Source organism: Mesoplodon bidens, assembly GCF_964165515.1.
Source record: "Mesoplodon bidens genome assembly, chromosome: 11".
Taxonomy (NCBI): Eukaryota; Metazoa; Chordata; class Mammalia; order Artiodactyla; family Ziphiidae; genus Mesoplodon; species Mesoplodon bidens.
In genome coordinates this window covers 61,344,142-61,356,462 of record NC_138167.1, presented here as the reverse complement: position 1 = coordinate 61,356,462, position 12,321 = coordinate 61,344,142, and the positions used below count along the sequence as shown (strand labels likewise).

At 47.8% G+C, this 12,321-nt stretch overlaps 1 protein-coding gene across 1 annotated transcript in view; it reads left to right on the top strand.

Annotated features, from left to right (window-relative positions):
* Positions 1–12,067, top strand: part of ATXN10 (ataxin 10) — a 161,330-nt gene extending 149,263 nt beyond the window's left edge. The window contains exons 11-12 of the mRNA XM_081249283.1: positions 11,095–11,282; positions 11,763–12,067. Coding sequence (XP_081105409.1) covers positions 11,095–11,282; positions 11,763–11,765 — 191 coding nt within the window. The 3' untranslated portion in view covers positions 11,766–12,067. The remainder of the gene's footprint in view (positions 1–11,094; positions 11,283–11,762) is intronic.
* Positions 12,068–12,321: the final 254 nt, after the last annotated feature.

Genomic DNA, 12,321 nt, shown 5'->3' with positions numbered 1-12,321 from the left:
GAGAAATGGTGTTGTATTTAACAAAATCTTCAGGTGCTGGTTGGGAAGCAGTGGCTCATAAGATGCCTTTGAGCAGATGACATATCCTTGGGTGGTGTGGTGACAGGTGGAGGACTAATTGCTGTTGGTAACTGAACACACAGGGGTTCATTGACATGAGTGATCTAGCTTTTTGTATGACACCCATGACCTGTGGCCCAGCTCTGTTGATCTCAGGGCAAATGCCTTAATAATAACTGTAACTGTCATAACAGATCTGTGTATTCACATTTATTGAGTGCCTCTTTCATGCCAGGCGTTGTGCTCTTATTTATAAGGCTTCATGACCATTCTAGGAGACAGATACTATGATTATCCCCATTTTATAGCCGAGGAAGTTGAGGCAAAAAGGCTTTTGTACCTAGCCGAGGCCCTGAGCTGGGGAGGAGCAGGAATGGCGATTTGAACCTGGGCTTTGTGACTCCAGGGCCTGAGAACGTCTTCTCCATCCTGAGCTGTCATTTGCCATATTGGGAAGTTGTTTGGTCTTCCCCTCATTGAAACTGAGGCAAAGGAAGGTGAAGCCACGTGCCTGGCAGGGGAGCCAGGCATGGGGGCCAAGTGCCTCTGGCCCACAGAGGCTGTGGGCTGCATGTGTGCACCAGGGCTGGGCGCAGCTCGACGGGTGTTCCCCTCCTGTCCCCCTCACATACGACCTGTCCAGGTTGAGTGCCCCAAGTCGTAGAGCTTGTAAATGGCAGAGTTGGGGTTCCAGCCCAGTGCATCCCAGTCCACTGTCTTAGCCCTGCTGTTATGGACACCTGGCTGGTCCCCGTCTCCACTCTGGCCTCCCTCCAGACCACCCTCTGCACAGCTGCCAAAGAGAGCTGCTTGAATTTTCTACTTCAGCCCTTCCAGTGGCTTCTCGTCGTATTAGAATAAAATGTGGACTCCTCCCTTCAACCTGAAGTCCCTCAGGGCTCCAGCCTGGACGTCGCTCTCCCGCACTCATCCCTCCTCCAGCGGCGGCAGTGCCCTGTGTCCTGCAGTCACGTGTTACCAGAGGTCTGTCTGGGTCTGGTGCCTGCCTCCTGCCCAGAAGGTCAGCGCCCCAAGGGAGGGGACCTGCCTGTCCCGATAGTCACTGCATTCCCAGCATCGAGCACAGGGCCTTCACGTTTTCCTTTATTAATGTCAGATGAGCGCACAGGTCGTGATCCGACCCTGAGAGACTGGCTGCGTGGTTAACAGTGAGTCTGCATTTACAGCTGCACCCCTTGCTCTAATTCCAGCGTAAGAGTCAAGAAGTGTGTTCTTTATAGAGGAGAGGAAAAACACCTGGAAGCGTTAGATTTCTGTAATTGAATGAGATTTTTCCCCCCAAAGTGGGATATCCAGTACTTTCGAAGCTTTAAAAGAGATGTGTCAAGGAAGAGTTTAGAACGTAGTGTCATCACAACAACCAGTTTGGCTTTTACATAGTCTCAGGTGTTACTGGTATTTATTTCCGATTAGTGTTGGAGTTATTTGCATATTATCAGTTTCTGCTGAGAGTTGTCTTGACTTTTAGATCGACACAGCAGTGCTCCTCCCTTAATGAGGGTGGGCAGAACCATAGGTGTGCGCCCAACTTTCAGCTCACCTATTACTAATAGAAATGGAAGCAGACGGCACGAAATATCCGCGGGTCTGTGCCTGTTCAAACCTGTGGGTCCACCCACTCTTGACTGGGGACTCTCTGGGAGCTGCTGGGAGGGGAGGAGGGGTGGAGAGGCCACCAGCATGGCCTGGGTGACCCATAGAGTTCATCACCCCCAGAGACTAGTGACATTTGGACCAAGGACAGTGATAACAGATGCTTAGGCACATGCAGTATGCTGATGCTTTGGTACCTGCTGGGTCTTGTCTAATCCAAAGTCCTCCAGAAGCTCTACACTGTTTGTGTTCTTCATTTAAGCCTTTGTATCTTAGACTATTTTTGACCCTTGGCTATACTTTATTAATGTCAAATGTCATTAGTACTAGACCAGCAATTACCTTCCATAATTTAGATGGGGTTACTTAACGTTCTCTACTCGAAATTTTAATTTCATTTTGAGCTGTTTATTGTTACTTCCAAAGGCGTTTGGCAGAGGTAGTCACTCTGACTGGTATTTGAGAGCTTATCTTATCTTTTGAGATTTCTTTGAAGAGAAAGGGGCTCTATTTCAAGTGTTATGAAACCTGCTGCTCCTTCGCTGATGTATAGGCGGAGCGGAGCTCAGGAGCTCGCGGTCAGACAGGCCGGAGGAAGGACCGCACTGGGCCTCCCCCAAGTGTCCTCCCGTCGGCTGTGGCCCCTGAGGAGGGCTTAGGAGCAGTGGGGTGGGTGCTGGAGCCTGCATCCAAGCCTGGCCCGCCCACTTCAGGTGTGTGACCTCGGACAGGACCTCAGCCTCCTGTGTCTGAGTTTTCTCATCAGTAGAATGGGTTTTTAACACCTCCCGCAGGTGGTGTGTTTGTGAACGTTGAATACTTGCTGTGAGTGCTTGTAACAGCCCCTGACACGTGTTGTACATTCTGCAGGTGATAACACCCGCTGCTGCCATTACTTTTATTATTATTACTGTTATTATTTTATGCAGATAAACTGGCAGTCTTGGCTTATATGAGAGACACTTAAGTTAATTCCTCTGGCAAAGCTTTGCTTACATGGAAGGTAGAAATTCATTCAAGCCAGCAATTCCTTTATTCCAAAGAGCACAGAGCACTATAGAAATACCCTCCTACCTGGCTGCCAGGGCCTTGAGTAGGCTGTCTCTTCTGGGCTCTCACTGGCTTCTCTTCATAAGTTTCTCAGCCGTCAGAGCCCAGTGATCTCAGGTTACATCACACCCTTCGATGCCGTCTCCAAAGCCAAGCTCACTGCCGGCAGTACCCCTGGATGTGAGTTGAGACTCTGGGGCAGTAGCTTTTCTTGAGAAGTTTACTGTGTCCAGAAAGCCTCTCCCTGAGGAGGTCTCCCCTGCAGCCCAAAGGCTGAGGTTGTGTAGAGCGGAGTGGGGTCTGTGTGCATGTGGCCATTGGTGCCTCACATACAGCTCAGATCTGACGGGAGACCTGGGGTGCCTGCCCTTGTTAGAGGACGGAGGCCAGGCACCAGGGCGCATTCATCCGGAGGTATTTAAAACTTCCTCCTCCTGTGTGTCAGGAGCTGCAGCGGCCCAGCCCGGAGTCCCTGCACACAAGTGAGCACGCATTCCGTAGAAGGGCTCAGGATGACACGGTGGCAGTATAGTGTGCGGGGGCCCAGGAGAGGGAGAGGGGGACCCCCATTAGGCCCTGCTGAACACGCTACATGCAGTGGCTCCTGTATAGTCTCAAAAGTGACATTAGAGCCCTGCCCCAAATACACATGGAACCGCTTGGTGGCCCCAGGCCCTGTGGTTTAAGTTAGAAGTGGCCTTGGCTGGTTCTGATCTGAGACCTGTTGTGTGGCAGACGCCAGACCGACTGCCTCTTACCACGCCCGGCTTTGAGGTGGTGAGTAAGATGACTCCAGAATGCGCAATGGACAAAATTAGTTTCGGTGCCGTAGGATCCTTTACCACAAAACCCTGTGGATGTGAGGTACCTGCAGGCCCAGCCCTCGCTCGGCCACAGGCGCTTTGGAGTGGGGAGCGCGTGGTGACTGCGGACCCGAGCGGGTATCATCTTCCCATTACTTCACCGCCACACTGACAGGCTCGCTGGGCGGGGTGACAGCAGCCAACCTTGGGTGCCTGCGCTTTAGCCACCTGGGATTTGTGAAGGACAGAGGACTCACCCCGGCCAGGGGCCCGGCTGAGGACCATGGTTCCGTGGTTCTTCGCCCACGTGATGACGCTGAGGAGCCTGGCGAGATGGAAGGGCGGCTCAGGCTCCCGAGAGGGGCCTTCAAGCTGGGACCAGCTCATCTCTCCCTTTAGACGTTCGGTTGACGGAAAGCAAGTCGTGCATACTGAGGACAGTGAATGGAGCCTTTGTTCCAGAATCATTAAGAAACAGGTTATGCACAGAGACAACATTTCTCTGGTTGACCCTTGTATGTTAGGATATTTCTGTCAAAATTCAGCAGTGTTTTATTGGGCCTCTGTACCACTTTTTTGATGTTCTAGTTCCCTAGAGATTTAAGAGACCGAAAAGCAACCTCAGCTTTCAAAGCAGTGGTGTTTCTGAGATGACTTTTTCCCTCAGTAAAGACTGAAACTCTCTCCTCCTTGTAGGACATATTAAACACAAGTATTATTTTAAGTTCTTCAGACTGTGACCTACAGTTTACAAATCTGGCAATTATTTGTTCCCCCACCCTCTTTTGTTAGTTGGGGTTTATTCTACCGTGTTCAGTATTAACGATTAGCCGTTAATTGGTAGATGAGAGCGTACACATGCATTGATTTATAAATGCTGTTAGGATACACTACAAAACCTAGAACAGTCCGCATCAGCACAGCACTGAAACACTTGAACCACAGATGTGCCCTCGTATTAAAATGCAAAAATGCAGAGGGAAATTAGACATCAGATAGACCAACAATTTGGAGAAGGAAGAGGGAGCCCAAAGGGTGGTTTGTGGTGGTTACTGAACACACACTGGTTTCCAGCACCGTGAGAGGAGGCTGGGTGCACAGTCTGCATGATGAAGACTTCCACTTTAGTTTTCTGAGTGAGAAGAGTGCGTAGTTTAACTGAGTGACTTACATGGAAGTTGAGAGAGAATCGTTACAGATGAAGGCAGAGCTAGAATGCACTTTACTGCGCAGTGAAGTTTCTCTTAACATTTGGAGGTAGAGTTCACCTCTGCAGAAGTGGGTGGCACTTCATACAGGAACACTAACGGTGCTTTTCAGGTTTATTTCCTCCGCAAGGACCCTCGCTTGTCTGTGCCCCGTGTCATAGGTAAGTTGCCCTCCCTCCTCTGCCCCCGCCTTGCCCCTCTCAGGCGCCCCCTGTGGCGTGTTTGGACAGGTTCCTCCTGCAGCAGCCGGAGCCTCATTGGAGCCTGGGGTTCCCTGGGCAACCGTTTGGGAAATGCCTCTTTTTTTTTTTTTTCTTCTCTCTTCAGAAAGTGAATACTTGAAGAGCAGGGCAGAGGTTGATCAGGACTCCTGCAGATGGGGTCAGGGTCGGGGACCTGGGCCCACCAGGAACGTGGTGCAGTCTCTCCGACTCGTGTATCTGGGAGGGAAGCAGAACTGGTTATCTCAGCAGGAGGAGAAGTCATCCTGTCAGTGTCACATTCCGTGCCCTTTTTTCCTTCGGCTGACAGAAATTGCCATATTTTGAAGTGTTTGGTTTTCAGCAACATAAAGCATTTTCAGAACAATTTTAAAACCGAACTACTACTTCGCAATCTGAAAAATTATGCAGTTTTACCATAGTCTGAGAATGTATTAGTTTAGATGTGGAAGCTGTTTATTAAGCATCCTCACCTTCAGGGAAATCTTGTCATGATGTGGCAGAAGAGGACATGGTTTTGTGGAAGCCTAATGACATAGTCTTGCCTGGTATGGGGCGTCCTGTTCTCAGACCAGCTTCATCAAAGGTTCCTGATGTATGTTCTGTGGCCTACTAAGTAGTATGCTTTGGAAAGTTTGCCGGTACATAAATTCCTTGCCATAAATGGGTTTGTTATCTAAAAATAATTTTTAAAAATATCCTGGAAGCAAAATTAAATGTAGATATTATGTATAGCAGACATATTTGTTATATGTATATTATACATTTTATATTAAATATAGATATATATATTACACATGTACAGGTATATTAATATGTAGAACACCATTTATCAATATTACACATGTAGTTTTGTCTGTACATACATATATATCCTGAAAAGTCAGTAAAATCTTGTATCATTTAAATTGTTTTAATTTAAATAGTTTAAGTTTTTCAGTGCCAGTTCCTTTAAAAGCTTATTTTTTCATTCAACAAATACTTATTGGTTCCTTCCATGTTCTAGGCCAGAGTTTTGCAAACCTTTTCTGTAAAGGGCTACATTTAGTCAGTAATTTTGGCTTTGCTAGCCATACTATCTCCATCACAACTCGCCAGCTCAGCCGTTGCAGCGTGAAAGCAGCTGTAAACAATTCATAAATGAATGAGCATGGCTGTGTGCCAATAAAACTTTATTATGGATACTGAAGTTTGAACTGCAAATAATTTTTGTGTGTCACAAATTGGTATTCTTCTTTTGATTTTTTTCCCCAACCATTTAAAAATATGAAAACTACTTTTAACTTGCAGCCATGCAAAAACACGGGCCATAATTTACCACCCCCTGTTCTCAGCAGCCTTCTAGACACAGCAGTGACCAGAGCAGAGTCCCTGTCATAGCGGGGCCTGCGTCCCGGGCACCTGCAGGACTTCAAGTAGCACTGATTTCGATAACTGAAGGTTAGGTGGCGTCTTTCTCATCAGACAGTTCCAGGTGTAATGTTTTAACTCACCTAACTTGACTTTAAAAGTGAATTTGGCACATAAATCTGCTGGTCGTGGACTCTTTTTCTGTCTCGGTTAGTCCCCCAGCCTACATCCTTCTGCCCTGCCCTGTCTCCTCACCTACCTGGTGCAAGGCTGCAGGGCTCAGCGTGGAGCCCGCGTCCTCCTGAATCCCGATGCACTGCTGCCGCCACACGAGTGCTCGGGGGCGGGCAGGGACCACTTCTCGCTTGGACTCACCAGGCCCCATGGTTTCCAGGTGCTCAGTCCCACGCCCATCTCTGTGGCTCCTTCAGGACACCACGTGTTCTGATGAAGAGCTGGCTGGACTGTTGAGTCCTCACCCTAGTGCTGATCGCAGGGTTCTTTGAAGGCAGTTTTGTAACAAACAGGCTCACGCCTTCTATTTGGAGTCGCCATGGAAACGTTAGAAGCTGTCTTTCTAAAGCCAAGCAGACAATAAAGCACTTCAAGTGTTAAGGATTAGAGGCTCTAGAAGATGTTTAATTTTCTCCCCCACTCTTGCTTGCTTTCTGTCTCTGTAGAGAGGGAACAAGAGGGTGATGTGAATATTAACCGGGGCACGCTTTCATCTCCCTGTGACCCTCGAGGCTCGGCCTTTCCTGCGCTAACGAGGGGAGTCGTGCATATTCATAAGCCGGGCTTGGGCATCAGACACAGCTCGCGGCCGTGGGGGGCGGTGGTGCGGCTTTCCGTGCTTCTCTTTTCAACGCAAACGTTATGAAAGCAACGACTATTAAAATTTGGTTTTTTAATTATTACTAAGTCGGAGACCCTAGACAGTAGTGCCAAAATGTTCCCACTGGAAATAGGGACAAATTAGAGGACCTTTGTGTGGTATTTAATTTATAGGTGGACAGTACAAACCCCAAAATGCTCTGCTCGCTTAGGGTAGAGATGTAGCGCACACCTTTTGTAGCTGCCCAAGAAGAGCGTGAAGCGGCATGTTGTGAAATCCTCCTTAAAGAGGAAATAAGATCAGTTTCACTTACAAAGAATATGAACTATATACATTTAAGTGCAAGTGTTGGGGGTTGCACTGTTGTTGGTGTGTCATCTCTGATACTCAAGTTGTTGGAAGGGCATTGACCCCACCGTGGCTGTGGCCTTCCTCCCCCGACCCCTCCCAGGCCCTCCACTTAACGTCTTCTTGCCCTTTGAATACCGCTTTCGGAAGAAGACTAAATTGCCTTTGCTGCCTTGGGCTCCAGTGCTGCTTCTGCTGGGTTGTTGATATGGTGGCTGTACCAGGAACCCCCTCCTTGTGAGACTGGTGACGGTCACGTTCATTCCTGAAGCCGTGCGGCCCAGCAGTTCTGTCCATTAGGAAAATCATCATTAATCTCATCCTCTTCCGTGCTCCTTTTTTCCTGCGTATAAAACGGGGATTGTGTAAGTTTTTCTACAGAAATGAGATACTAAACACTTCTTAGAACACCGTTATGCGACTTCCACAAAATGTGCTACTTACCCCCGCAGATGAACATGATTGAAATCCACCCTTGCATCTGTCCACATGGGGATTCTCCTGTGTTTTGTTGTCATGGACCTTTTATTTACACGGTCCAGCTTCCTTGCCCAAGTTGCATTTACTTTCATCTAGTCTCTCAACCCTGCAAAGCCCTGAGTCAGGAAACCACGCCAAGAACTGCTGCAGAAGGAAAAGCACAGCCTGTGTGGGTCACTACAGTGCCACGATGCCTTCCTACACGCACGCGTGCGCGCGCGCTCGTACACACACACGCGCGCGAAGTGGGAGATAGCGTTTGCTCACTTGGACATCAGGCAAACATTTCCCAGCACCGTTCTTGGAACAGAGGACAGAAGGGTAAATAAGACATCAGACTTGCTTATGAGGAGTTCACAGGGTGTTGAGGCGGACAGAGATATAAACACATAATCACAGCTCACGTGACGTCAACAAACACATTGAGAATCCACTCTGTGTCAGGACCTAGCTGTGTACTGGGGATCTAGAGGTGGATTCTGCGTGGCTCCTAGCCTTGAGAAGCTCATAGACACCTAAGCAGATAAGTAAGTGCAATGTGATGAGAACTAGTTTAAAAAAAAAGGGGGGCGGGGGGTGGGGGAGAGTGTTTTGGAAATACAGAGCGGGCACGCCTAGCTTATGCTGGTGACGAGGGGTGGCTGGGACAGAGAGGGTGGGCTTCCAGGAGCATGAGCTCGGCTGTGTGCCCTGTGGGGAAGGGGCAGGTGAGGGGAGGCGTGTCCCGGGGCAGGGCCTCGTGTGTGGACAGACAGAGGTGGGGCCTGGTGAGGTGATGTTGACAGAGCCTGGGGTGTGAAGGGCACCTGGCAGAGAGGGATGCGGGGACCCTCTGCAGGGGTCTTATTTGCCCTGTAACTGAAACCATTTGACAGTTCGAGCTCTGGATGGTGGTTCCTTCCCCCAGAGACACTCGGCATTGGCAACTGGCAGTGACAGGGCTGGCATCACATTGCTCGATTACAGAGCCAATCAACCCTCCAATTTTGAGGTGCTTGCGATGCATTTCTGGGAATTTCCCTTTTCTTTCAGTTATATTTAAGCTTCCTGGTTAGGAAGCTTCGGGAAGCAGCGTTTTGCATCTGTCGTTTAGCGTTAGAGAGTTATTATACCTATGAGATAGAATTCTCTAGGCTTACATGCTTTCTTGCCTAAATTTACCCTCAGATGTTCGCTTCGCCAGTCGGTTCTCATGATCACTGCCTCCCCCTTTTCCTGCAACAAGTAAGGAAATGGATTTGAGTAATGATGATGTCGTCCTGCATGAGAAATCAATTGTAGCAAATGATTCATTGTTGAGAAATGTACTGATGTGTTGGAAGTTTCTGTCGCCTGGGATCATTATTTTTATTCTCTATCCTGTCACAGAGTGGGGGTTTGGTGATGTGGCAAAGAAGGAGAAACGCAGATTTAGGTTTTATGCGTTTGAGTATTTGTGTGGATTCATCTCCAGGAAAGGAGTACAGTCTTCTAAAGGACCTGGGCTTTATCATGAGAGGATGACAGATAATGGCGAGATGAGAACATTTTCCCACCAAAGGGTGCGGCTAACTATAGAATCACATCAGCTGGGCACCAGCAATTCCCGTTCTTTGCCCTTTGGAACAGGTTAGCCATTTATACCCCCGAGTGGTTTTGATGATAAGCCTCTTAAGACCAAGGGGTCATTTACTCCACAGCATTTGCTGGTTCTCTTCCCCATGCAGCCCCGTGGCCCGTCCTGGAGGAGCTGGAGAGGCAGGCCGGCCGGCCGGCAGCTAATTCCTGTGTGAGGTCCGAGTGTGATCAGGACTGCGGGCCGGTGTGGGCCCTGCTGGAGGGACTGACAGGCAGCAACCACGAAACGCTTCCTGAACACCAAACTGGTGCATTTCCTGTGTTTCATTTGCCTGACTTCAGTCTCAGGCTCACTTTTTAGTTTTCTTTGAGGTTATTGCACTAGGGGAACAGTTTGATTCACTTTCTTTGTGCATATGGCAGCCTTTCTCTGTGGCTTCTTGTGTCCAGACGAGGAGCCAGAAGTGTCTCGGCCCCAGCCTCACCGCTGTGCTGGGACACGGGACGCGATCAGGAGTGCCGACTCTTCAGCTGCAGGGCCCACCTCTGATACCTTTTGGGGGCACAGAGGCCCCAATTCTGGCATCAGAAATGCCTGCATGGGAGACGTCTGGTAACAAGGAGAAAGGGCTTTTTTTCCTGCTACCTTCCATCTGATCTTGAGCGGGGGGGCCTCTTTTCATTGGAAAAAGTGTTCCACGCTTGGCACTTTGTTTCTTCTGAACCAACAGAGGGTGCCAGGCCCACTGTTCTTGGTATCTCCCTGTGTCCCTGGATCCAAGACTACAGCAGTTTTTATACAGCCTTTAGAGAAGGACATCTAGCCGCAACGTAATGCCTTTGTGAGGTTTACGCAGCTCTTGGTAACTAAATCAGAGACTTCAGAAAACAATGCAGTGATTCTATATTCTTCGTAAGGTGTCTTCTGTCTGCTGTGAAAGACGCTGCGCACAACATTTAAAATTAGGGCCAGGGCACAGTAAGGCACAAGGATTCAGACTGAACAGGAAATCCTTCAGAGTCTTTCTTCATCTGTAAAATATGGAATGAGGGAAATTCCATGGTGACTCCCAGGAAACAATTCTTATCTGTAACTGGGCTTACTTTAAACAAGATGATTTTCTTGTCTGATTCTAGCCTGACATCTTCATGACTCACTCTGTAATGCTCTTATTCCTTGCCTGGTGACTCAGTAACATAATTATCCAACGTGCGTGTGTGTGCGCGCGCACGCATGTGCAGTCCTACACACGGGCTTGTGTTCACATACTTCACATGTGACTGCTCTAAGCCTTTGCTTCCTCGTTCGTTCATTCAGTTAAGTATCTCTGTGGGCCGGTTGCTGGACATCTCACACACACACACACATTGGACATACATGTGTAGATGCGTGTCGTATACCTTTTTCATTATTTCTCGCTTTGCATGCATATTCATAGCACATCCTCAAGAAAAATGTGTTGATTCTGGGTTTTTAGTGTTGCTTGCTCCTCTCCTCTTCCAATAATGCTCGTGTGAAGTTCTAAAACAGGAAAGTACATTGGCAGATTCCTTCACTCTGGTTCCAGTTCTAACCCAGTGGGTGGTGTATGCCATCCGAAACCTCACGGAGGACAATAGCCAAAACCAAGATTTGATTGCAAAGATGGAGGAGCAGGGCCTGGCAGATGCGTCCCTACTTAAAAAAGCGGGCTTTGAAGTTGAGAAGAGGGGTGACAAGCTGATTCTGAAGTCTACTAGTGACACGCCTCGGCTGGTAAGTATGCCAGAAGGAGTGGGAATTCCCTTTCAGTTGGTAGAAAGTGGTCCCCCGCTTCCCCATCACCTTGGGCGTGACACAGTTCCTTCATAAGAACATGGATGGGAGTAATTTTGCCTTCTAAGATGGCAAAGAAAGCCCTAAATTTAATTGCAAATAATTTTTCGTTCAGGCTTTATGCTGCCATTTTCTTAAGAGAGTTGAAATTTCAAACTCGTTCTAGGGGAGAGTTAGAAAATCGTATCAAAATTTTCACGTGGTCTAAAAGTTTTTGGCAGTAATTAGACTTTCTTTAAAAGATAGCTAATGTTGAGCAATGAAAAGAACAGAAAACTCCTTGTATGATATTGAATGAGTTGTTTCAGTTTTCTTTCCATTACTTCTATCGTTGACCAGAATTCTCTGCATTTTTTTTATTTGACTGTTCTTGTAAATAGCTCTGTTACATCTGCAGTTTTGTTTCTTTTTTCTTCTTAGTGAATGAACTCTCCATCCAAAACTCTGAATTTTTGGAATCTGTTTCATGGATTTTTCATCTTCCGCAGTATGTGAAATTGCCAGTGTTTGAAGATTTATTAAGTACAAATTCAAGAACCCGTGAATCTTTTAGACAATAGAGTTAAATGCGTATAAGCTTAAAAGTGAAAGTACATGAGTGTTCTGTGGTTTCTTTGCTTTAAAAACGTAATTGTCTGGTTTGCTTTTGTCCCCGTGGATACAGTGTGCGTTTAAGTGATATATTGTACTTACTGTGGCCGCAGTTAATAAATTCCTCTTGTTGAGCGCATGTCCCTTCCTTGGCAAAGACTTGGAAGTTTGCTCGGGTCCACTTGCTCCTCGGCAAGTCGGCCTCCTTCCCTTCATTGTCTCTTCTCGTGGGGTTTTCTGGGCTCTGGCAGGCAGTTGAAGTAGTTTCTCACTGTGATTAATTCTAGCAATCTCTTTTCACCCCTTCTGCCTTTCCAAAACATTGACAAGACTCATTTCCAGTTAATTAATTCGAGAGATGCTGAAGAATAGAGGGCTGTCCCTCTTC